Raw genomic sequence first — 24,642 nt, 5'->3', positions numbered from 1 at the left:
CAGGTGACACTCTGGGATTACCTGCTTATATCTGTGTTTTTAGTCAACACGTCTGCTTTCAGTGAAAATGTCAACTATTCTGAAGAAAAAGTGTTTTATTTTTACAGGTTAAAATGTTTTGAGGGTTTATTATTTTTAAAACTGTTTCAGTTTTAGACTACTTGGTCACTCGGATGCTATAATATTCTACATTGTAATTCAGAGTTGACTTTAAATGTCTGTTTCCCTTAAGATAAATTGCCCTAATGGGAGTTATGGGAAAACAAAACAAGCATCACCACACATTTCTGAAGTCTTTACAGACGGGAAATCAATTGAACCTAATGTTCAAACACAGTTTTGATCAACATTTTACTATTAAATGATCATTTTAACTGGTTATTTGAGTTTTCAGTTACAAATAATTAAATTTTTCATGGACTTTTGAACACCTTTTATGAGGTACAGATTCGTTTTGCCTCCTAGTGACTAATGTGATTTGAAGAAAGCCTCAAGTGATAAAGATAAAGATGAGCTTTATAAAGTGGCCCAAAGTCAGAGCAGCAGCTACAGCAACGTGCAAATTGATAATTGGAGGTTAGATGAGCTCTAAAAACTTAAAAAAGCACTAAATTAATGGTCGTAACTATTTTTTCTGACATGAAAAGTAATCCTTCCCCCCCTGAAACAATAAACCGAGACATTTTAAAACCAGAATGGATTTATTATAACAACATTTCAACACCCAAAGCCCTTTAACGGTTTGTTTTCCTTCGATTGGAGTCGCCAGTAGAATCCACACGCAGTGAAATCAGCGTGCTTTCTGATGTTTTTACAAGAGGAGACTTAATGCACAGACCAACAATAGCGCGCACACACATGGATCCATGAAAGACAAAAAATAACAGAAGCATCAATTTGGCACACAATAAATTTCAGGTGTATAAAAAGGTGTTACAACAAGTCAGACCTTTCAGCTCTAAAATCCTGGCCAGGAGTCATTACTGACATTACAAACATTTCTTCCCCTCTTTAAAAACAGTATTCTGAGCTGCTTCACAGTTAAACTGCAGTAGTCGTGAGAAGTACTGAAGCACTAGTGAACTTCAGGCTACACGGGCAACATGTTGGTGGTGAAGATAATTCAGAGGGGACCTTTGTGGTCTCAGGACTCCAGACATTACTCCCTGATTCTGTCACACAGCGTTCGCAACACAAAGTTTTACGGATAAATCTAAATGTTATTCTTAACCTGTTATCCAGCTGAATGTTGCATCTTCAAACGTATTTTTTGGGATTACATCGATTCTGCTTTCTGCCCAGAAAGCCTGCAGCAGTCTGCGGTAATGTTGGATTTAAACATTTACTTTCTCTGTGCAGACAGAAGACATCATGAAAACACCTTTGAAGATCCAACGCGCTGCCGAATAATGAGTCAAATTTAGATGTTTGACTTTTATGCAGAGTAATTTACAGAGGGCTGAAGTCACAAATGGGTCTTAGGTGACATTTAATGTCATAGCGGGAAACTAAAAACACTATTTATCAAAACTGTGTCTTTTTTTAAAGCCACGCTCACAGCTGGATGAAATAGTGGCTAATGTAAACGTCAGGTCCTCCACAACAAAAAGACAGTAATAGTGGTTAAACACAAACTTCATGTGTTCAAGCCAAAATTTCCCCCAATGTACATTTGTAAGCTGCTACTACACACATGTTTTTATCTATAATGTGCACAGGTTTCACCTACAAGGGCATAAAACACAGGACATGAAGAAAAAAGGACACATATATCATATTTTACATATTAGCTAAATCTCCTTTCAAGAGTAAGTATTAATGTCTTTCAGAGTTTACATTTTGCCTTCATTTATCCTCCTCATAACATTTAAGAGGCAAAAATGGTGCCATGGTCAGTTTGTCAGCAGATGGAAGGAAACATTTAGATGGAAAGAGGAACAGCAAAGCTAACTGTTGATTCTAGCAGGTACACTTCAAATCAGCTGGAGAAAGTTGTATCTTAAGAAAATAAATATATTCGTATTATTTACATGGACACATCATCTTGTACCTTCCTTCGTAGCAGTTCACTGAGCGCGGCACAAATGATCACAGCAGTTATTTTCTGTTTAACCACATCAAGCCAGACTCATCACCTCAGAATATGTGAAGCATCGCTGAATCTCAGTGGTTTCCATAGCCCAATTTAAATCTATTTATAGCGCAGTAAATACCAAATCACCTGATCCACCAGGTGGGAATCGACAAGTAATCTGCATTACGGCACACAAGGAAAAAAGGACAAGCAGGTACATTAAAATAAAAGGGCAACAACAGAAACAGAAATTCCAGTGACCAGATGTATTACAATGTGTAGGCATAAAAAAAAATATTTCCACACATTAACGAGTATTTGCAGAAGAGGAATGGTACGAATTATAAGGAAAACTTTGACTTTGCTACTTAAAACCAGTGGTTTCCAAATCGGGGGTCAAGAACCCCAATGTTCCCAAAATAAATATGAAGACTAAAAGGATAAGAAAGATTTATTTTTTCTCTCATTTTAGATATTTCTCTCGTAAAGTACTATGATACTTTGATCTCTTTGGGTCTCTAAAAGTCCTTCAAAGGAAACAATCCAATCACTTTCTGGTTAAACTGATTTCAGTTACGACCGCTGACACTCAGATCTGCCCCTAAGTGACTGTGCCGTGTAGTTCGGGAGCGTGGAGACCGATGCAATGTTGGATTGGCATACACTGGGACCAGAATCAATTAATGTCATAGTATAATAAAGTGATGTCTGTGAAGGTTCTCAGTCAAGAGACTTTTTCAGTTCTGAACTGAACTGAAAAAGTCTCTTGGATGAGGGACAAAACGTCTTTTCTTCAGCCAAGTCCAGTTGCCCTTGACTTCAACCTTCGTTGGATAATAAAGTGATTGTTCGTTAACTCAAATAAGTGAATTTGGTTTGTTTGTTTTTAGTTGCCCATTAGTGAAACTACAGGCCTAACGTCTTAGGGTGTGTCCATATCTACCTACGGCTTGTGCATGTGCTCCCAGTTTCACCTACAGTGTTTCTATCTTCGTGTGTACACAGAGTTTTAACGTCTGGCCATTGGTTTAGATGCAGACTGGGCTTTGTCCAGTTTAAGTTCTCAAGTGAGATGAAGAAGGCAAAAGGTGCACAGTGAGTAAACATGATTTAGTTTTTTTTTTTTTTTACAAAAGGACACGGGCAGGAGAACTTTGGCTCAACATATTACACAACCCACTTCCTGGAAGTGATTTGCTGTGGGACGGCTGTCAGCTGAAGAATGTCTTATCGTCTAACAAAGTGCTTGTGTGGTGAGAACAGACACACAGTAAAGGCCGTGTTAAATAGATTGTTAGTGTTCCTTTTTTAAAATAACATCTAATGAGCGTACATTAGCATGTCTCAGTTTACTGTCGCCACACACGGCGTAATCAGAACATGCGTAGTGGTTTATGAGCAGTACTGTTTGAGGGTGACGTGTTTTCAGGGATACATATTTAAAATGCTATGTGTAACGTGTGTGTACTCAGTGCTGAAACTAAACACGAGAAAACAACCTTTCATTCATTCAGTGCATTGTGAGGTATTCAATCCCTTTTGGTAATCCTACATTTCCTACTACTACTACTAGATCACAGTTGTGCTAAGACAGACCCCATTTCAAAAGGAAAACCTTTTGGCTAATACAATTTTTTTTTCTTCTGAAGAGTGGGATGAAAATATTGACGACAATTTCATGTCTTTGCGTTAAGTAATACACATCTGGAGTCACGACGCTTAGCGTAAAGACCAGAAGCAGGTGGAGCTGGCTTAGCTCTGTCCAAAGCTCCTAATTAACATTAGTATCTTGTTTGTTTCATTTGTACATAAAAAGAAATGTTAAAATGATGATTTGTGGATTTAGGTGGTTTTGTACCACTCTCTCTGTTCAGACACCAAAACCTGCGCTCCTGCTGCATCTGGCAACCCGTGCAATAGCTGTAGACACTGCTAAGAAGTGCAAACTGTACTGCACATAACTCCCCCTAAATTCACAAATGGTCGTTTTTACATTAATTTTATTTACAGGTCAAATAAAATATATCTTTTAAGTGAGCCAGCTTTAGTTGTGTGTTGTACTGTTGAGGTGTTTCCCCCTCCTTACAGCCTTTGTGCTAAGCTAATACACGTCCTGAATCCAGCTTAAAGCACAGACATGAGATTAATATCAATCTTCTCATCGCATGCTCTGGAAGAATTTCCCAACATGTTGAACTATTCCTTTAACAATTTAAAATTGATCACAACATACTAACACAAACATTTGGCCCTCAGATTTGTCAAGAGTCTAAGTAACCAAGGCAGTTGTTCAAATGAAGTGAGACTATGTTAGTCAAACACAAACATGGTGTTGCTCCATCCCCGTCTTTCATCACATTATCATGAGATCATTTTAAACTGTGCTCAGTTCGAACCGGCCTCCGCTTTCCTACCGCTCTAAATCCACGGATGAATAACTGTTCTGAGCTACAGATGCCTTTAAAAAGTCACGTGAAAATGTCATAAAAAGAGGAGGACCGAGCAACCAGTTAACTAGCTGTGACTCGCACATTCATGGCCCCTCACTGTTGCTTATGTCTACGTATGGCACACTTCAATACGACTGCGGCGCACAGTGCAGGCGTGCTACTCTGCCTTGGATCCTTTGTCCCCGGAGGAGCCTCTGAGGTAGGTGTTGTAGAAGAACAAGCCGAAAAGGACCAAGTAGCTGAGGTACATGAGAAAGCCCCACGCGATGTTGTCCACGTAGGACGGACAGCGCACCTCGTGCATCCAGAGGTACACCAGGCCCAGAACAGTCAGGCCCATCGCCATCTGCAGGATCTGGGTGACCGTGATGATCATGGCGCAGGGACGGGGCACCCGCAGGCCGGCCGCCCGGGCTGCGTAGTACGTGTACATGAGAGAATGAACCACAAAGTTCATGGTCATGAACCAGCCGCCGCCCGCCACCTGGTCCTTGTAGGAGTACCAAGAGTACAGCAGCACGGTGATGTGGTGGTACCAGTGCAGGAAGATGAGGCGCTGCTTCCGGAGGATGATGAAGACCGTGTCACCTGGGAGAGACAGGAAGAGGAAATCATTAAAAAGTACCGGGGCTGAAGGATCACACTTACACTCATGTACTGGAAGCTGGCATCCTGTTTTCTTATTATTGGATCAGATAGTTCCAGATTTAAATCAAAGTTCTTGTGGCTGCTCAGAGCTTTGGCTTCTTTATTAAAAAAAGTGGGTTTTCTTTAAAAGTATTTTAAGTATTGTTTAAGTTCTGTGAAGTGAACTAACGATCTAACTAACAGGAGGGCGAAGACATTCTTCCTGTCTGCAGCTGCTGAAACATTATCTGTATCAATCATGCGCTAATGGAATTTTGTTGCCACCTCAGCATCAGCCTCCATTTCCCAGAGCAATCATGTCTCTTCTGTGTCTAACCGAGAGCGTGAAGAGACTACATTAGAGTGCAGACAGCGAGACAGCAGCACCACCCGGAGAAGCAGCTCTTTAGGTAATCGCCTTCTGATAAATTTATAGTAAAGTTTGAGAGCTCCAAGGTACAAACCTCAGGAGATGAGTCAAGGTTAAAGCTCATGTCTGTCTTTGCATGTAAATATCCTGTCGGTCTGATGTAAGAAGTCTGTAACGCAACAGAACCGTTGCTCCCTCTGCGTCAGGAAACTAATATTTACTAGATTTCAATTTACAGCCAATCATTTTGCATAAGGAATTCACGTAACATGCGGAACTTCGTATCGTGGAGTCTAAAAATCTGTTGCCCATAAGCACTGATTTGGTGATTTGTGGATTTGTACATTTTATCAGGTAAAATGTAGTTCAACATGTAATTAAGACCTCTTAAAACATAGTAATTAAAAATATTTAAAACAGAGGTTAAATGTAAATTAGACATCTAAAAAACTACAACAAATTTAGCCCTGCACGCCTTCTGACCTACATTATAAATCACCTAATGAGTAACATCTCAGTGGCTGCTGTATCTGTGAGTAGTGCAGCTCTAAAGATGACACGTGGACATTTAGGACACTATCAGGAGAGACTACAGGAAGCCTTACCCAGCTCAGGGGCCTTGCTAAGAACAAAAGCGTAGGCCCAGAATTTGCTGACGGGGGCGCTGTAGAAGCTGTTGTCGCACACCGACTGTCTGAAGCCGCTGTTTGTGAGGACGTGCAGCATGTACAGTCCCGTCCTCGCTGCTCCTATGATGCTGCAGAGTGCACACACGACATGTAAACACATTAGCAAACAGTTTAATTAAACATATCGAATCTGGACTTTCTGCCTTTATTTTAATCAAAAAGCGAGAGGAAGCATTATTAATTTAAAAAATAAAACTTCTTCCTTACTGTTGCTATTTTACAGATAACACAGGCTAAGGTGAAGCAAACAACATCATCAGTCCTTTCATCACCAGTGGAAAAAAGGGACGATCCCAGTCTGGAGCCCTGATGTGTAAAGTGTAATCAATCAGTCAGTGCTGACATCCTGTTTCAAGGGTCAGGACACGTCCTAAGTCACAAATGTTAAAGCCTTCAAATCGCCATTTTTACAACCCAGGGCATTTTTCCCCATAAAAGCATTCCACGTGTCTATAATTCCAGCTCTGCTGCAGCCATAAAGACTCAACATTACTCATCCCTGCAACATCAATAAAATCCTCTAGTGCAATCACAGTATAGTGCAGCAACTCCTACTACTTTTCTCCGATTTTTCAAGTAAAAACTCGGCCGGTACATGATTTCCCAATTGACTTTCACTCCACTTATTTAGCTGGGTGTAGGGTCAACTGGGAGTCTCCCTCCTTCATCGTCATTGTCCCGACTTGCCTATCAATAATGAATCATGAGGTTGTGTTACAGGATAAGGCTGGTGATTATTCTACATTTCATCTTATTGTGAACAAATCCCATTAATAAAACAAACAGTGTGTTCGTCCGTCTCTTAATACTTTCTGACTTCCTGTCTGTGGCACTGATCATTGGTTCCTTGGTTGGTTTCATTGGGTCACAATCTCTGCAAACTCTGCTGGAAGTGATTGTAAAATAGGCACCACCATGTTTGGTTTTTCAAACACACTTTCAGTTACATATAGCAGCAGGTGCTTTATATTTAAAAGTGTGGTTGTCATATGGTAATTGGATTTTAGGTTATTACTATAATCTAGGTCCTCTTATCTATGAAACACAATGTGGCCATCAAATTCAAAAGGGCTTAAGTAAATTTGTGCTTCACAGCAATCTATAAAACAGAAGAAATAACAAAACATAAAAGGCCAACACACCCAGGAAGGAATTATTTGCAAAGATAACAAGTGTTGCAGCTGCTAAAAGCAAGATGTGTAACCACTATGCTCTACAGCAGCTTTACTGCAACCCATACTAAGAGTACTCATCGGATGGCGGTCTTAGCTTGTGAGGTGCAAAGATCCTTTCCATTATGTGAAATGTTTTGCCTTTCCCTTGAGGACACAGTTCAACCCTTTGAATCCAGCGAGGAATGTGCTGGTTACAGTCGTGTCATCTAACTGGTTTCAACAATTTAACGTAAACACATTCTCAGAGCACATACCCTGCCTGAACTCATCCCGCACTGGTGGCCTCCTGATCGTCTAATCTACCTTTTCACCCAGAAAGCCTTAGAATTGCTCATCTTTTGCAGTCAATCTGAGGGGAAAACAACCGTTAAAGGGACTGACATCGCGAGTAGACTAGCAGAGCTGCCATCATGGATTACTGGGAAAAATATATATATACACACACACACTAATGACTGTATGCAGCTTTTGTTTTTACTGTAAACTGGCTTTAATGACTTGCCCACAGACATTTAGCTCACTTTCTACTTCACTAGAATGTGATGTTAGCTACAGAAGCAGGAGAGTTGTGAGTATCGCTGTTTGGAGTCCCTGTGCTGCTCTTGGACCGTCTCGTCCTCTCTGCGTATTAACTTCATGTTAGCTTCACAGTAGCAACTATAGCCACAGTTTACTGACCCACAATTCACAATTATATCATGGTATTTGTCATGGTGTTGCATTTCTCCAGAATCACTTACTCCACCTTTAAGTACACTTCAGTACTTTGTTACTTAGCATCACTGGATTTTTTCTTGATAAACAACCGAATCGATTACTCAAACATGACATATACTGTCAATCTGACTAATGAGAACCCAATCATGTCGGCGCTGCAGCAGTCTGGCTCACCTGAAGATGGCCAGGCTGAGCGACCACAGCACTAACGGACGTCGCAGGTTCAGCTTCGGCCGTTCCCTCATGAAGTACTGCCCGCCGAACACGAGCGCCGCATAAAGGCCGCAGAACATGAACGATTTGCTCCTGTTGAGGACAAAACACAGTAATACATTCATTATTCACCAGACATTTATTACCTGGTGTCTCTGTTAATTAGCCTAACCTCGTTGATTTAAATTGACAAAATAATAGAAACATCTACAGTTCAAAAGCACCACAAATCACATCCTGCTAAAATATCACGCAGCTGACTCAACAGGTCTCTAAAGCAGTTTCAACAAAAACTAAATATAACTAGTACTTCTGTCTCTACGAGTTATCTGATACACATGATTACTCGCATAAAGTACAAATGATGAAGAGAAGATAACATGCTGTACTTCAGAATAAGTACTGAATGAAATAATCAGTGATAATCTCCTCGGTCGTGCTGCTCTACATGTACTTTGACCTCTTATCAGGTTGCAGAAAGAGGAAGAAGTCAACTTCCTGGTAAAGATAACAGCTTAACCCTGAATCACCTCAGATAGACACTAGATGATTATACACATGTGGTGCAGTCACACAACGACATTACACAATTTAAGGTGGATGGACCAGACAACTGCAATTAAAAACAAATATTACATCACCTGGCTGTCTGCCTCTTGAGGGCAAATTAGATTACACGTACGTGTTTTTACAAACTATAAATTCATAATATGTCAGTTTTGTTAAATCCATCCTTCACTCCTGATGCTAGCCTTCTACTTATCCTCATTTATAATCACAGCAAAGGATTAACAGGGATTAGATGTTGATACACTGACCATTTAGACTGAGTGATGAGGCAAATTTCACCGGGCACTGATACTATTTCAATTACAGCAGAAAATGACGACAGGACAGAAAAGGTCAACTCCTGAGCTCAGGCAGAAACAGCTGAGCACTAAATGGCCGAGAAAAATACATATACATATATATGTATAAAGAGTGCATTTTCTGTGAGGCTGTCTGAAGTGGTTTGGGAATAGACCAGATGACTAATCCAGATTGGCACAATACATATTAGACTGAGTAGATACTGCTGCCGTTTGACCCAGTTAATGCTAAAAGGGCTTCTGACAGCCGTTCCCAGTCCATCCATGTTGGATGCATGAAGCTAAAGCTCTTAAGGATGCCCAAGTGGGAACTGATAATATTTTAAATATTTAAAAAGTAGTATACTAGGGTTTCAATTTACAATTTTTATTTAGAAAAACAAAAAACCCAAAATAAAACTAACCACATTACATCAATAAAAACATCAAGGAGGCCTAAAAACAAATAAATTCCAACACTAGTACCTAGAGAAGCAATTATAACACCGTATCAAATGGATCTACGTAACCCATTACCTAATCTTTCCTTACCACAGCTGCTTCAAAAACTTTGCAATCACTAGTCAATACAATAAAAAACATTACAATGTCGCACAACACCCCACATGGCACAATCCTAGGGCTGGGCGATATGGCTAAAAATGTTATCAAGACAAAAAAATCCTATCATTCGATATCAATAATTATCACGATAAATGTCAAATCGTTATTTCTTTCAAGTTTAAAGGCTGATTTTTGCTCCTGAGTCAAAGTTGAAGAAACCAGAGGGTTAATTGTGGTTAAACTTTTCTTTATGGTCAAAACACGACAAACACGTGATACCAAACAGTGGATCACTTCTAAATCTGAGGTTAAACATTCAAAATAATTGTGATAAAATCTTTGTTCAACAAATATTCATGCGTAACATTAAGTACAATCCGTTTTTCAGTCCCTTTTTCTCAACAAAATAAATATCTTAATAGAAAAGGTAGGTGGGATTCAAATGAATTAAATCAAACATTTATTGAACATTTGTTCTACTTTTATTGAGGAACATTATATCACGATATATTCATTATTATCATAGTTTATTTTGCCCAGCCTCACACAATCCAGACCTCAATGCAAATACATCTGCTCTAAAAGGCACTACATGGAAAGAAAAGGGGGATTGCACACATCCATCACACCTTGTTTAAATTTCAACAGCTGACTGACATACATCGCATTGAATGATCCAATTAAAACATGACATCAAGGCAAAAACAGATGCCTCTCATATCTTCCAACTCTACCAACGCACCTCATAGTCCAGTAAACAAATACCTCAACATCCACACTATAACCACTTCTGGAATAAAATGACACCTTCAGCATGCCTAGGAAATTACAAACGAGAGTCTAATACAAGATCATTCATAAAACAGACCTCACACAGCACAAGGTGCACACAGTGGGATTTGCCAGATCAGATAGATCCACTCATTTTACGCTGAAGACAACTGACGACTACTTCCACGCACATTCCTGGGAAGACGTAACCACCACACTGTCCCGACTCCTTGAATGTAGCATTCCTTTATCGCCTAATGCACACTTGGTGATCAGGATATACTCAACACATGTTTAACACGAATCATAATAGTCCTACTTGTGGCCCCAACTAAAACACAACACAACAGCACTAAAATGGAAAAGTACAGGGGATTTATATCACAATGGTTGGATCTTCTAACACGACAGATTTCAATGGAACAACAAAGCTCTACAAAAAAAAAGAAAAGAAAGCACCTATAAAATGAATAAAATAACAGTTTAACAATTCTCAGATCTATTCTGCTGCTGGTGAGCTAAATGTGTAACACGTATAAATATAAATGTAAGCATGAAGGCAGGGGAAGAAAGAAAATGTGGGTGTGTTTGAGCAGAAACACTTAATAACAATAAACCAAACAGATCCTGCAAAACTCACATGAAATCCATCCAGACCAGAACAGATCATCCTCTCTGTTTATTTATTGTTATTTAGTTTCTCCCCCCTTTCCTCTATATATTACCAATCTCTTGTTATTATTTTGTTTTTCCCCACATGCTGTCCCTTGTTAATTATCTGTGTTCCTTTATGTTTTGTAAATCAATGTCATCTGTTGCTGTCTTTGGATTTGTTAATGTCTATATTGTCTATATTCATGTACACTAATTCAGAGGTGGCCAAACGGCTAAACCAGAATATGGCTTGAATCTAGATCCTAGTTTAAAAAATAGATGTCATTGTCCTCTTGAACAATTACTATCAAGCCCTGTCACTGCACTTCTTGAACACTAGAGGCGCTGCCAACTGACCTCTGACCTACAATGATCGATTACTAGTCAATGAAAACATTTCCTTCAGTTGATTAAAAATGGCAGAGCAGAAAAGACATAGATAGCGAGTGAATTACACGTTATAAACACCGCCAAAGTGGGGACTTGAGCTCCCCCTGTACATTATCTTCTGAATGGAACCGAATCATGTGCGCTTTTTTGTGCTTGGCGATTTGAGCGCGGGGGGAGGGGTGTTACACACGGTAGCTCTGCTTTAATCTCGAGAAGCTGCAGAGCTGCAGTCTCTATTCATTCAACTTCCACTGTAAATATCCAGCTAAACTGAGGCGCTCTCTCCCTCGCCTGTCATTCACCGGTCTTGTGCAGAGTTTTAGGTGCATTACTGCTGCCGACAGCTGCATGCTGTTTAAAAACGCTAAAATATTCTTTGTGTGGTTCATCAACGGTAATTAATTATCCCAAAGTCCCGCGAGGTGCAGACAACTCAGCACAACACCAGTGAAGCTGGAGCTCCGTCTCTTCAGCGAGTGTTCCTCCTCTCCACACATACACGCTACGCCTTCACATGCGCACTGACGACCCAGGGTTACAATTTAGGATTTATTCACACACTTTAAAAACAATTATTGAAAGTTTTTTTTTATTTTTACATGTTTATTTATAGCATTTAACTTGAAATGTACATTGTAACAGGCTGTATATTTACTTATTGGGAGAAAACTGGTAGTTCTATGTAAAATCAGACGTTGAGCACCCCCATATCGCCAAAATGGCACGATCCTTGCTTCGCTGCGAAGCTTCGACTGTGAGATTGACAGTCAAATTAGGCTCCGCCCATCGAAGCATCGAATCTTGGACTATTCGGGGTCAGCCCTATGTGAGAGTTTAAAAATCCCACAACGACCCGCTGGCCAGTATTGTACAATGTGGTCCAGTGTGGAGTTTGAATGTTCTCCCAGTGTGCTTTTCCTCCAGGTGCTTCCTTCCTTCCAAAAATCCAAAAAGTGAAATAAAAACAATGCATTGCCCATAGGTGTGAATGGTTGTCTGCTGGGATTGAGTTGTACAGCAGCAGGCTGCAGTTTCAGGACTGCAATCCAAGGACTGGAACTGCATTTGTGGGAACCTTGCTTTCTTTGATGCAGCCAGCTGCGACCCTCTAAAGGATAAACATGCATAGCTAACATACATTCTTGATAAGGTTCCTTAAATTTGACAATTGTGACAAACACAAATAAATGGTGACACAGTTTCAAAACATCGTTGGCATTTCTGTACCTCATACAGTGATACGATATCTCTGCAATGAGCTAAAAATAAAAATAAATCTGATTCTGAGCTAATAGCGGACAATTTATCAGTGAATAAAAATTTATTTCTGCAGCCCTGGTTTTGAAGAAGTACGATATGGTATTAGCACTAAGTTGTGAGCACAAAAACATTTGAAATGATTCTCTTCCCTGTAGTGAGACTGAATGTTTGAAACAACGCGGAAGCAGTTTAGAATAAAGGGAAGGGGCAGCGAATCACTCATGGCAGAACTGCACATCTACATCCTACAGAGAGAGAGCTATAAATGTAACTGATCCTGCTGTCTGGGTGCATAACTGTGTGCCTTTGCAGCACTGACGGCTCTGCAGAAGAAATGCTGATGAATGTCCAAACCTACAAACAGCCAAGCTTCCCTGCTGTTACTCACTTATTACTCCTAAAGGCACCTTTCATGCATGTGTGCACAATGTGGAGGAGGAATGGGATGTGTCTGCACTTTCCCCTGAGCTGTATGAAGCTTCCTTTTGACAGCTTCCTTGCATCTGTATCAGGTAAAGGTTCAGCTTTTGAGAATATGTGGTCTGACTAGGTTTTCCCCCCTATGTAGAGTGGTTCAGTGGGGGGGGGGTCACTTCCTCTGCACAAGACTTTTAATTGGTCAGTGTGGAAGGAGTCTGCGCAGAGCAGTGACATTTTTTGACAACATATTTTTGGTGCACACTCAGTAGCCATAGCAATTTGTTATTTTGCATGCATGCAGATTACACGTCCTTTAGTTACCTGTTCATCAAGTTTTCATTCGGCCTATGGGAGCACGGAAGGAGACGCGCTGTGAATCCTCAAGGACGTTTGAATTAAAGCGGGTAAAATGGAACTCTTATGCAAACTTTAGCTCACTCTGAGGGGGGGGGGGGGGGGGGGGGGGGGGGGGGTTAGCCTGTGATGCGACACATTATTACAGTGCATAAGAAACACACACATTAATGGAGGGAGATTTTAGAGGGCGAGTTTAAATAAAAATGTAAGACACCGGGTCCGCATGGCGAGCAGCCCTGCAGAAAGAAGCCACAACAGTCTGTCGGGGATGAGGAGGAGCACCGACATTTTATTTATATTATTATATTCCTTCTCTACTAGCTTACTGTTCTCATGTACATACCAGTTCTCCTGCATCCATTCCAGAGCTTGTCTCTCGTCGAAACGCCGCTCGAAATCGTAGGAAACGAGCTCAGTCTCGTTCATCTTTCTTTATCTATCAGCGTTAAAAAGAAAAAACAGCGGTCTCTGTTTGTTTCTGGAGGATTTGGAGGGATGCAGCTCGTTTATCCAGATGATCTTAGCCGGATTATCACCGGTTAGAGTCCGGGGCGAGGGGAGGATGCGGTGCCACTAGCTGCACTTCCCAACTCTCACTTGCTGTAAGGCCGTCAAGCGGTGTTAAATTAAAACACTGCAATTCCGGTTTAGACTTTCAAAATAAAACGCGTCGGAGCGATGGCGCAACGCATTACGCATTTTTTAAAATCTTTGGTATTTATAGGACTCCCCACCACCCTGTACGCAGGATAAGAGGTTGACGATGGATGGATGGATTTATAGGACTCAGATAAGGGTCAAAATGACTTTTGGCTTGTGAAACTATGTTGAGAAAGCAAGTAAGAGTTTGCAGCAGTGAGGTAATAATTTACTCTATTTACTTTACTCAGTTTTCTTACTCTTGATGTGCTATCACTTTGCACTTTACTGAGCATTCTACTAGAATCTGAAGGCCGGCTGAGCGAGCTCAAATAACTGGGGCTGATCATTCGCTCTGCACGGCTTCTCTTACCACTGCTATGCAGATGATACCCGACTCTACCCTTCCCGCCAGACGACCCCACCGTCTCGGTGCGGATCACAGACTGTCTCTCGGACATATCTGCATGGATGAAGGCTCGCCACCTTCAACTAAACCTCTCTAAGACTGAACTATTGGTCATTCCAGCCAAGCAATCTATCCACCATAACATCAAACTACAAACTGACTCCTCAACCATCACTCCAACCAGGGTGGTGAGAAACTTGGGTGTCATGATTGATGACCAGCTGTCGTGCCGCTTTGCACTATACAACATAAGGAAAATCCAGCCCTACCTCACTCAGTACGCCACCCAGCTTCTGGTACAGGCCATGGTTATCTCTCGCCTCGACTATTGCAATGCCCTCGTAGCAGGTCTTCCAGCTTGTGCGGTGAAACCCTTACAAATGGTTCAGAACGCAGCAGCACGTCTGGTTTTTGATCAGCCCAAAAGGACTCATGTCACTCCATTACTCAGTGACCTCCACTGGCTCCCCGGGGCCTCCAGAATCAGATTCAAGTCACTAATAATGCACACAGAGTGACTACTGGGTCTGCACTCATCTACCTAAGCCCAATAATACAAACTTACGTTCCCTCTCGGCCACTGCGCTCCTCCAACGAACGCCGCCTGGCTCTGCCATCCCTTCACACAAAGCAATCTCAGTCCCGGCTATTCTCATCTGTGACACCACGATGGTGGAACGAGGTACCACACGCCATCAGAGCAGGGGCGTCCCTCTCTAACTTCAAGAAGCTCCTGAAAACTCATCTCTTCCAAGAACACTTCCTCTTATAACACCTCTTATCTCTAACATGCACGTCCTGTGCTCTTCTTCTTCTATTCCCTTAAAATTCTCTTGTATTGATTGCACTTTTTGTTAACTCTTACTTCCTTCCCTAGGTATTTACCCCGTTGATGTGATATGTGCCATTAGCTCTTACTAGTATTTATTGCTGCTTTTATTAATATGTATTGTCAGTTGTAGATCTCGTGCTGTATTGTTCCTCAAATGTAAGTCGCTTTGGATAAAAGCGTCTGCCAAATGAGTAAATGTAAATGTTAATAATTGCATGCCACCTTTAATAAACCTATGAAAAAAAACATATGCTGACAACAGAAGGTAAAAATGCCTTAAATATCACATAAGTACTGATACATAGTGTCTGTCCTGTGTATTATAGGCCTTTACATATGCATATATAAACACTTTTTATCTTTTATAACGTCTCTAACCCCTAACCTCAAACAATCATTTCAAGTGCTCTTCTTCTTCTATCTCTTAAAATTATCTTGTATTGATCGTACTATTCGTTAACTCTTATTTCTTTAGGTATTTACCCATTGATGCCCTATGTGCAAATAGCTTTTACTATTGCTGCTCTTACTAGCATCTATTGTCAGTTGTAGATCTCTTTCTGTATTGATGCTTTATTGATGCTTGTATGTTGTTCCAAAAAAAAAAAAGCGTCTTACACTTTGGATAAAAACGTCTGCCAAATGAGGAAATGGAAATGTATTTGATTCAGATTTTTGATTCTACTTATATTGTATTTTATTTCTTATTTTACTTTTTGCAGTCCCCTTGACTGCTGTGACACTTTGAATTCCCCTATAGGGGATCAATAAAGAAACATCTTATAATAAAATATAACAAACATAGCATAATATATAATAGCCTGCACAAGCACAATTACCTCTGAAACACATGCACATGTACAGATTTATACATGAGGATACCATTTTCTATTTCGATGGTATGTAGTGTGTATATTTGATATATCTAATTCAGATTTTTGATTCTACATTTATTGTGTTTTATTCTTTCTTTTACTCTTTTAACTGCTTTTCAATAAAGGAACATCATACCTTATAATAAAATATAATAAATATAGTATAATATCTAAAACTATATGATAAACATTATTTGTACTTGATGGTACAGTCTGATGGCAGGAGGCACACATTTGCACTTGAACTGAATTATAAAGTTTAAAGGCTTATAAATTACTCAATAAATCGATCAATAACAGGTTATGATTGTTTGTTGCAGTCTTATCTTTTATTATGAAGGTGAAAGAGTGTCTTTCCGGTTGCTCTTCGTCTGAGGGGGCGGGGCTTGACTGTGACGCCTGATCATCTGGTGGGATGTTAACACGAAGGGTATTGACCCCGATCACTTCCCATAGAGGACCAGTGATTCTGTCTGGGACCAGTCTGGGAGTCCGGTCTGCTCACCAGTGTCGTAATGAGTACTTTTACTTTTGGTATTTGAACTGAAGCCTCATCACACTGAAATAGCATCATCACAGTATAGAAATACTTGATTACAGTTAAAGTAGAGAAGTATTACCAACAAAATAGACAAAGAAAAAGTAGTGGCTGCTGTCACTGTTATATTATTGTTAAATTATTTTGATGCAAGCAAATGTATATTCAAATGTAAGCAGTAATAAAAGTCTATTGCTGGTCAAGGTGGGCCTAATTTAATTACTTCTTATGATGAATCAATTAATCATTTGTACATACATATAAAAAACCCACCATAATAAATCATGGTTTACACAACTAAATGAAAGGAGAATAATAAGTAACTAAATAAATGTATAATACAATTAAAATAAAATAAATACTTTTGGTAGTTTAATCTGTAACAATGGGTCATATTGAATAAACTGATCATATGTTTTTTAAGCAAAATCTTAAAGTTGAAAAGTAATAAAAGAGCCTCACTATATAAACTCATGAAGTTATTATTGATTATTGAAGTTATTATAATTATAAAAAGTGCAATATTTATCCCTGAAATGTAGTGAAGCAAAAGTATAAAGTAGCATAAAATGGAAATACTCTCCCTAAAGCAGAGGTGCCTAAAAATTGTCACCTCTGCTGATTGAGTTAGAAGGGTAAGAACCAAAGATTGACCATGCAGGGACATCTGCTGGATAAAGCATGAAGGAGATTCTACAGCTGCTGTGAAAAAGATCAATTTACTTGTAACTAAATGCAGAAGGCTTCAGATTGATTAACACACTTGAACTTAATTGCACTCCAGCGTGGAAGTGGAGACGCCGGTGGGTAAATAGAGGAGTTATTGTGAGTCTGTATGAGGAGACAGAAAAGTGAAAAGAGCTCAAACACAGACCTGCTTTCAGCAGCCGCCTGGACTCAGATGCTGCTCTCAAACTCACTGCCCTGCTGCCCCATTGATCCACTTCCACCAAGAAGTACACAACCTCCCGCTCTGCCTGCAGATGGCGGCCAAGAGCCGGATGTTGCTGCTCCACCTTCAATGCAGCAGCACAGGGAAACTTTTAGAAAGGGAGATACAACTTTTTGGAGGGTATTGATGCGTTTTATCAGTGGAGGAGCTGACAGATATGAGAACAGGTACAGTGGGGTTCAGTAGCTTTTTCACAGACAACAACTGTAAAGCTGTGGGCCGGACAGATGAAGAATGAGCTGAAGGTCAGGAGTAAAGCTCTGTGAAGCTGAGGGGAGCTGCAGATCCAGCTGATCATTCTCTGCAGGTTCATCAATACAATCAACTCCTTTCACATTGTCATGCTGTTTTCCATTGTCCTTACCAACATGTTATACATACATTATTATAAAAATACAGATTAAAGTCATCAAAGGAACGTGAAATAAAAAATAAACCCTTCAGTGGGAAAAAGAGAGAAAGCTCAAGAACAGCATCAGAGCAGGGAGTAAGCTTTGTTTTATATACTGAAATAAAAGTAAACCTTCCCAGAATCCAACTCAGAAAAAAACACAAACAACATATTTGCAAACCCAGTTCAGCCCATGCATAGGTGTCATAAACAGAGTAAGAACAAACAAATAAAGTATAAACAAATAATATTAAGAGTAACGAGTTAAAGAGCTTGGCTGAGAGTTTTAGTACTCTGCAGATGTAAAGGTGTTGACTCAGCCAAGTGTAAAACAACATGAGGGAGTTGTATCAGCAAAGAACTCCAAACAGTCCTCACCTCAAAGTGTTTCTTCAGGCCTGGTCTCTGTCGTCTGTCACTCTTTAAATATACTGAACTGAAGACTCATTACATATTGAAGACAGACACATTAATGCTTCAAATCTGAATGTTGGGAAATGCCCGGTACATAATGCGACTGAACTGCCTCTGTCTGCATCATAGATATCTCTAAATTATCAATTTTTATTGTCAGCAGAGTTGGTAGAAGTATTCAGGGCCTTTAACTTAAGTAAAACTACTTCAACCACACTGTAAAAATAAGTAAAAGTCCTGCATTGAAAATGTTACTTGAGTAAAAGTATGTGAGTATAATCAGGAAAATTAGTATTCAAAGTAAAAGTATACTTTGTGCATTAAAATGTCCCCTGCGTACTATTGTGTTTTCTCTGATTATATAATTATTCTTCATGCTTTATTGTAAAAGCAGATTTTCACTGCTGTAGTTGTTTAGCTGGAGCTCATTTTGAAGTATTTGAGTATCTCCATTATCGATTAATCTGCAGCAAAATTTGAGATGCTGGAACCATTGAATGTTTTTACATGAAAAATTACTTTAACAATAATTAAAATAGTTTCTTAATACATTTTCTGGCAATAGGCAAATTAATTAATCAAATCGTTTCAGCTGTATAAACGGCTGCGTAGTTTAATGTATAATAAAAATGTATTTCATAAGCTCTTTATATGTTTTGTGTGTAAAGCTGTCAGATAAATGTAGTGGAGTAAAAAGTATAAAGCTGCGTAAAGTACCTTGAATTTGTACTTAAGTACAGTATTTGAGTAAATGTACTTAGTTACATCTTACCACTGCCTGTCAGTGCAGCAGTAGGACACCATGTGGAGCAGAACAAGATCCAAGGGGATTATAGCAGGAATTATGACGAACACCACTGCTGTGATCTAAAGGCATTTCAAACCAGTGTACAGTAAATTGGCACTAATGCCTCTGGCAGGAAATGAGGTTGACAGTTTGGACAAGCGTGCACATCAGCTACAGTCAGTATGGTCTACAGGAAAACACATTACTGGAGAAAAGCTCTCCTGATTATTAACTATAGGTATTTTACATAAAGTACAATAACACAGTGTAAAAAAACTCCTAAACTCATGCATTCAAAATCGTACTCAAGTAAAACTAAAGTACTGTATTAGTACAAAAAGACTTAAAGTACCAAATTTACTTATTATGCAGAATTTTCTAAGACGTTGGAGCATCAAATTAGATCATACCTGTCAACACTGAGATTTGAAAATACTTAAATAAAAGTATAATGTTAATATATTATTTATAGATACCAAATTCATTATAATTTCATATATAGTTTACCACTAGCATGGGCCTAATATTAATTTCAGGTGCAGCAGTTTTATTTTTGTGGGTTGTTTTCATTCATTAAATCCTTGTGCAACATTCTTAGATGGTCTCTTAGATATTAATGCAAAGTACTGACTTGTTAATAATCATAATCATTCCTGCAGAATGAAGAACTGTAGGATATAGTCTTTATTCGCACATACTGCCACCTGCTTTACCGGAGGGGAATGTAGCAACAGTATCCAAGGGTCCGGCAGTGGCTTTAAGTTTCCCCACAGAGAGACATGGATGGAGATAAATGCACAATCATTGTGTTTATTGTCTTTCATTCCAACACCATGAGACACCAACACAGACAGACACTCAAAGCAACTAGCTGTCTTATATATACCCTCCATGCTGCAGGTAATTGGGCGTACAAGACCACTTAATAGGGACCAAGACCATATGACATGATAAATATTCACATAAAACCAACCAATAGAACACAAAGAAGGAATATTTACATAAATACAAATTCCTAACCAGTAACAAATTCACTCAAAATAATCCCATAGATCAGCATTGTTTGTGCCTCTACTCCCCCTCCTCATCTTCATGGTTTGTTCCTGGAGATTTTAATCAAATGCTTGGCCCTGCCCCACTCTTTAAACTTTAAAGAAAGTAGAAAGCACAGCGATGGACAGACAAATCCTCGTAAAGCTTTTGAGGCTTCTTCCTGATTGTGCCGAAAAAAGAAAAAAAGCAGTTTTGAAGCATCGAAGTGGTTGGCAGAAATTAAAGCAGCCATGAACCCGACACTGCGGAGAAGCAACGCACAGAACGCCTCGTTTATTTCAGTTTCAATACTACATTAAAAGCCCAAGAATGTTGTGTGTTCATTTTGACCCTTGCTCACTCGTTGAAGTGCTGCACAAAACATGTTGCTACCTGCCACAATGTGTAAATGATGTTTTAGAAAGTTTCCTTAAAGAGGTCATACTATACTTTTTTGGCTTTTTCCCCTTCCTTTATTGTGTCATATATCTTTTTTGTGCATGTAATTGGGCTTTTTAACTTTGCAAACCAAAATTCTGTGCCCATACTTTTTACACAGGCCGGATGGCCCGTGCTTCCTCAACCCTCTCTGTAACTATAGCTACGTAAAGAAATTTACCAAATGTTTAATTGACTTAGCAAAGAACCAAAATCAATACATGTACAAGCTGCTGTTTTGTCTCAGTTATCCCCACATAGATCCCAATGGACCACTTCAGGTAATGAAGCCCCTGGTCTCCATTCCAGTCAGATTCCATCTTGACAACTTCATTTTGACCAAATGTGTAGTCACTGCATTTTGGCTTCATGCGGCGGCACCTCCCCTCAGAGTGCTTCTTGTCTTTATTAACATTCAGATCACGGTGACTTGAAGATGAGTTCATTATCCCACATAAACAACAGCCAGGCTATCACACTCCAGAGGACAATGTGAGGAAACTCTTGGACATCTCAAGGCGTCTCAGCGTTTCTTTAAGCACACAAGGAACGTGTTTATTTCCCCGTGGAAATCATTGTCATTATTGCCAGGAAACAACTGAACAGATTTATTTCAAACTAAATCTCTGTTGCACATGCAGGGCCTTGTACTTTAAAAAATGTATAAAAGTATCTAACACAATCTAGTCCCAAAAAAAAACGCGATGTGACAGGATGTAGGCGTGTATTTGTATTACAGTAAATGTTCTGTTTTTGCAGTTACACTTCAGAATAACTCAGATCTTTTGCTCTAGGATATATTTTCTTTTAAGTCTTTCTTCAGGGTCGTCCATTTCAAAGTGAAAACCTCCTGTCTCTTTCAGCAAGACTTTGTCTCCCTCTTTTCTTTCTCAAGAGCTAAGTTTCCCAACAAGTCCTTCAAACTAAATAGACAGTAAACAAGGGGAGAGAGAGGAGGATGGGGTGTGTGTGTGTGTGATGTACACACAACAAGTATTGGTGTTGCAGGAAGATGTGTGCCAGGCTAGCTGTTTCCCCCTGTTTCCAGTCTTTATGCTAAGCTAAGCTAACCACAGTCTTAACCAGTGTGTAGAAAAATTACTTTTACTCAAGTACTGTACTTAAGTAGAAATTTGAGGTTTTTTCTTTACTTGAGTATTTTCTTCTAGTGCCATTTTATACTTCTGCTCCATTTCAGAGGGAAATATTGTACTTTTTACTACTTATACAGCTTTAGTTACTAAAACACATGAAAATGTAAAAGTACAAAGTACAATTAGTCGATTAATTCACTGACAAAAAAATAATTGTCAACCAGGCCAGTGATTTTCAAACGTTTCCAAGTCACGGACCCCTAAACTGACACAAATTAGATCACGGACCCCCGTTTTTTAAGAGTTTGTCCCACGGCTGCCCATCTGAGAGAAATATTGCTTTTAGAATCAGAATCGTCTTTAATCGGCCAATTAGTTTTACACACTACAAGGAACTTTGTTTGGTGCATAACTGTAAACATAATATATAAATATAAAGTGTGAAAATGACACGCTATTAAAAAATATAAAAGAATAATAAAGAATTTGTACCATATGGTAGTTTGTGCGGGGACCTCCCCCAGAAAATCTTGATCTTTAATCTCTTCATTTCCTGCATTCCTTCATTTGTTGTTAACGTTTCTGAACAAATTTATGGTGGAAATGTTTTTATTTATATAAAAGGAAACACAAAAGTCAGGGGGCACGTGACATTTCAAAATATATAAATATAACAGTGAATAAGTCAGTTTCTCCTGTAGATCAACTTTTCTCATGTAATATCATGAGTAGGCATGATTTAGTCTTCCCTCCTCTTTTATCATGTTCACAGGGAGAGAACGGAAAACTTGGCCAAAAACAAACTGTGTCAAGAAGTTGTTAAAGTTACTGATTGGCGCATGCACGTTTTTGGGTCATTTTATAATCAGTAGCTTGTTTTTTGGGGGGAAAAATAAACATTTGTTTCTTCTATATTTTAATTGCATTACATGTTTTCTTAATGTGTGAATAAACCTTTGTAAAGGCATTTTCATTTGTTATTCAACTGCAAGCTATATTTCAGAACATTTTTTAACAAATTATGCTTTAAAAAAGTGATTGGGACAAAATCAGTCATTTCAAAAAGTGGTGGGGACATGTCCCCAGCGTCCCCAGTCTAAATGACACCTAAGAGAGTATGTACTGTAAAGGTGTTTTTTCTTGCTCGCTTGTCCTGAGTGTATGAAACCTATGAGCAAAATAGTCACTGTGTAACTTGTGGATGGAATTATAGTGAAAATAAATGATTCCTCTTTTTGCTGGGGACCCCACATGGAGGACCACTGAACTGGGCTATAGGTCGTTATTCATGCAAAAACATTTGATGGTTCCAGCTTCTCAAATGTGAAGATTTGCTGCTTTTCCATTAAATAATTTCAATGCAGGTGTCACTTTGGGCTCTGGGTAACTGTGACTGCAATTTCTCACTATTTTCACAATTTTTACAAACCAAATAACTGATTAATCCATAATAAAAATAAATGATTAGTTGCAGTTGCAGCCCTTTACAAAATAGTTAAAAATGAGCTCTACTTCTACAACCACAGCAGTAAAATCCTGCTTTTACTTGAATGCGTGAGGAATAATAATGTAATATAACAATATAACAGGGGACATTTGCTTTTATTCTACATTTCCCTGTTGTACACATACTTTAAATGATGTGAATGCTTCCTCCTTCACTGTTAATGGCATAACTTGGTTCAACCTGACCTTACCTGTAAGTGATAAAGTGTGTTCGTGAGGAGACAGAGACTGGGCATGCCCAAACCGGTGGGGAGGGAGAGGAGGCTGTTTGGGGAAGACGAGGAGAGAGAGAGAGAGAGAGAGAGAGAGAGTAGAAGAGTTGAGATGTCTGTGAGCTGAAGAGGACGGTAAAAACCCGACGAGGAGCTTTCCATTTCACAGCATCACGTCTGTTTCCACCTGGCGTGAAACAGACCTCCTCCCATCCATCCGTACCCTTGACACGATACACACACACGCCCGGAGCGGGAGGAAGCGGATAAATGTGGACCGCAGTGTCTCATTTGCAGCATCTCATCATCTCTGGCACGAGGAGGACAAACGCTACTGCTGCACCAGAGATAACATCAGATTTTCTGGTGAGTACACCTTTTCTTTCTGTGTATCTGCCGCCTTCGTGTCAGTGCGGGAACGACTGCTGTGCGTTTTCAGCTCCAGCTCTTTGCGGTTTTAGTGTGCCGTGTTGCTGCTTCAGATGCATGCAGTGAGTGCATAACTTGAGCCGCACGTACAGTGAGTGCACTGCATCACTGACAACATCCGGCCGGACCTGTAGGATGCAGAACCGCCAGAGAAAGGTCATACACCTCGCAAACACCGCGGTCATTGACGCATCTGTGCGTGCCACTCACGGCCCGAGATAAGTTTCGACCTTGGCAGGAAAAGTTGGCAGTGGAGTGTTTTATCTTAAAGGTGAGTGTGTACGTGAGAAGATTTCAGATGACTTAACTGCACCTGAACACAAAAGGACAATTGTTTTAAACAATGGGCCATCATGCTTACTTGCAAATTAAGGCGATTTCATGCTGTATGAAAGCAGCAAATCGATCAATCAACAATCACAAACTTTTCCATCCATTCAAAGACTTTTCTAGATTTTACCTAAATTAAATGTAAAGCTGAAACGATTAGTTGATTTAAACATCTTCTACCATAG

General features: G+C 39.6%; 2 protein-coding genes across 2 annotated transcripts in view; one reads left to right on the top strand and one right to left on the bottom strand.

Moving 5' to 3' along the window:
* Nucleotides 1-682: 682 nt before the first annotated feature.
* On the bottom strand, nucleotides 683-14,190 carry LOC119915861 (elongation of very long chain fatty acids protein 6-like). Its single transcript, XM_038735644.1, has 4 exons — nucleotides 13,923-14,190; nucleotides 8,277-8,408; nucleotides 6,127-6,278; nucleotides 683-5,112 (listed from the first exon to the last, which is right to left on the bottom strand). Exons 1-4 carry the CDS (start codon nucleotides 14,003-14,005, stop codon nucleotides 4,682-4,684), a joined length of 798 nt encoding a protein of 265 aa, XP_038591572.1. The 5' UTR covers nucleotides 14,006-14,190; the 3' UTR covers nucleotides 683-4,681.
* Nucleotides 14,191-23,788: 9,598 nt separating this feature from the next.
* The window catches only part of LOC119915998 (PH and SEC7 domain-containing protein 1-like), a 78,273-nt gene continuing 77,419 nt past the window's right edge, over nucleotides 23,789-24,642 (top strand). Inside the window, exon 1 of the mRNA XM_038735823.1 lies at nucleotides 23,789-24,064. The gene's annotated coding sequence lies outside the window, so the exon portion shown is untranslated. The remainder of the gene's footprint in view (nucleotides 24,065-24,642) is intronic.

The sequence above is a fragment of the Micropterus salmoides genome, unplaced genomic scaffold (genome assembly GCF_014851395.1).
Source record: "Micropterus salmoides isolate LMB-PRFRI ecotype aquatic unplaced genomic scaffold, ASM1485139v1 Ms_hic_scaffold_21, whole genome shotgun sequence".
Lineage (NCBI taxonomy): Eukaryota > Metazoa > Chordata > Actinopteri > Centrarchiformes > Centrarchidae > Micropterus > Micropterus salmoides.
Note: the sequence above shows the minus strand (reverse complement) of the source record. Positions and strands in the feature narration are given on the sequence as shown.

Bases quoted from the DNA above. Each gene is read 5' to 3' on its own strand.
- LOC119915861 (XM_038735644.1), bottom strand. From the start codon at position 14,005: ATGAACGAGACTGAGCTCGTTTCCTACGATTTCGAGCGGCGTTTCGAC. The intron at 8,409-13,922 runs GTATGTACATGA...TGTCCTCAACAG, and splicing joins GAATGGATGCAGGAGAACTG to GAGCAAATCGTTCATGTTCT. The intron at 5,113-6,126 runs GTAAGGCTTCCT...TGTCTCTCCCAG, and splicing joins TAGCAAGGCCCCTGAGCTGG to GTGACACGGTCTTCATCATC.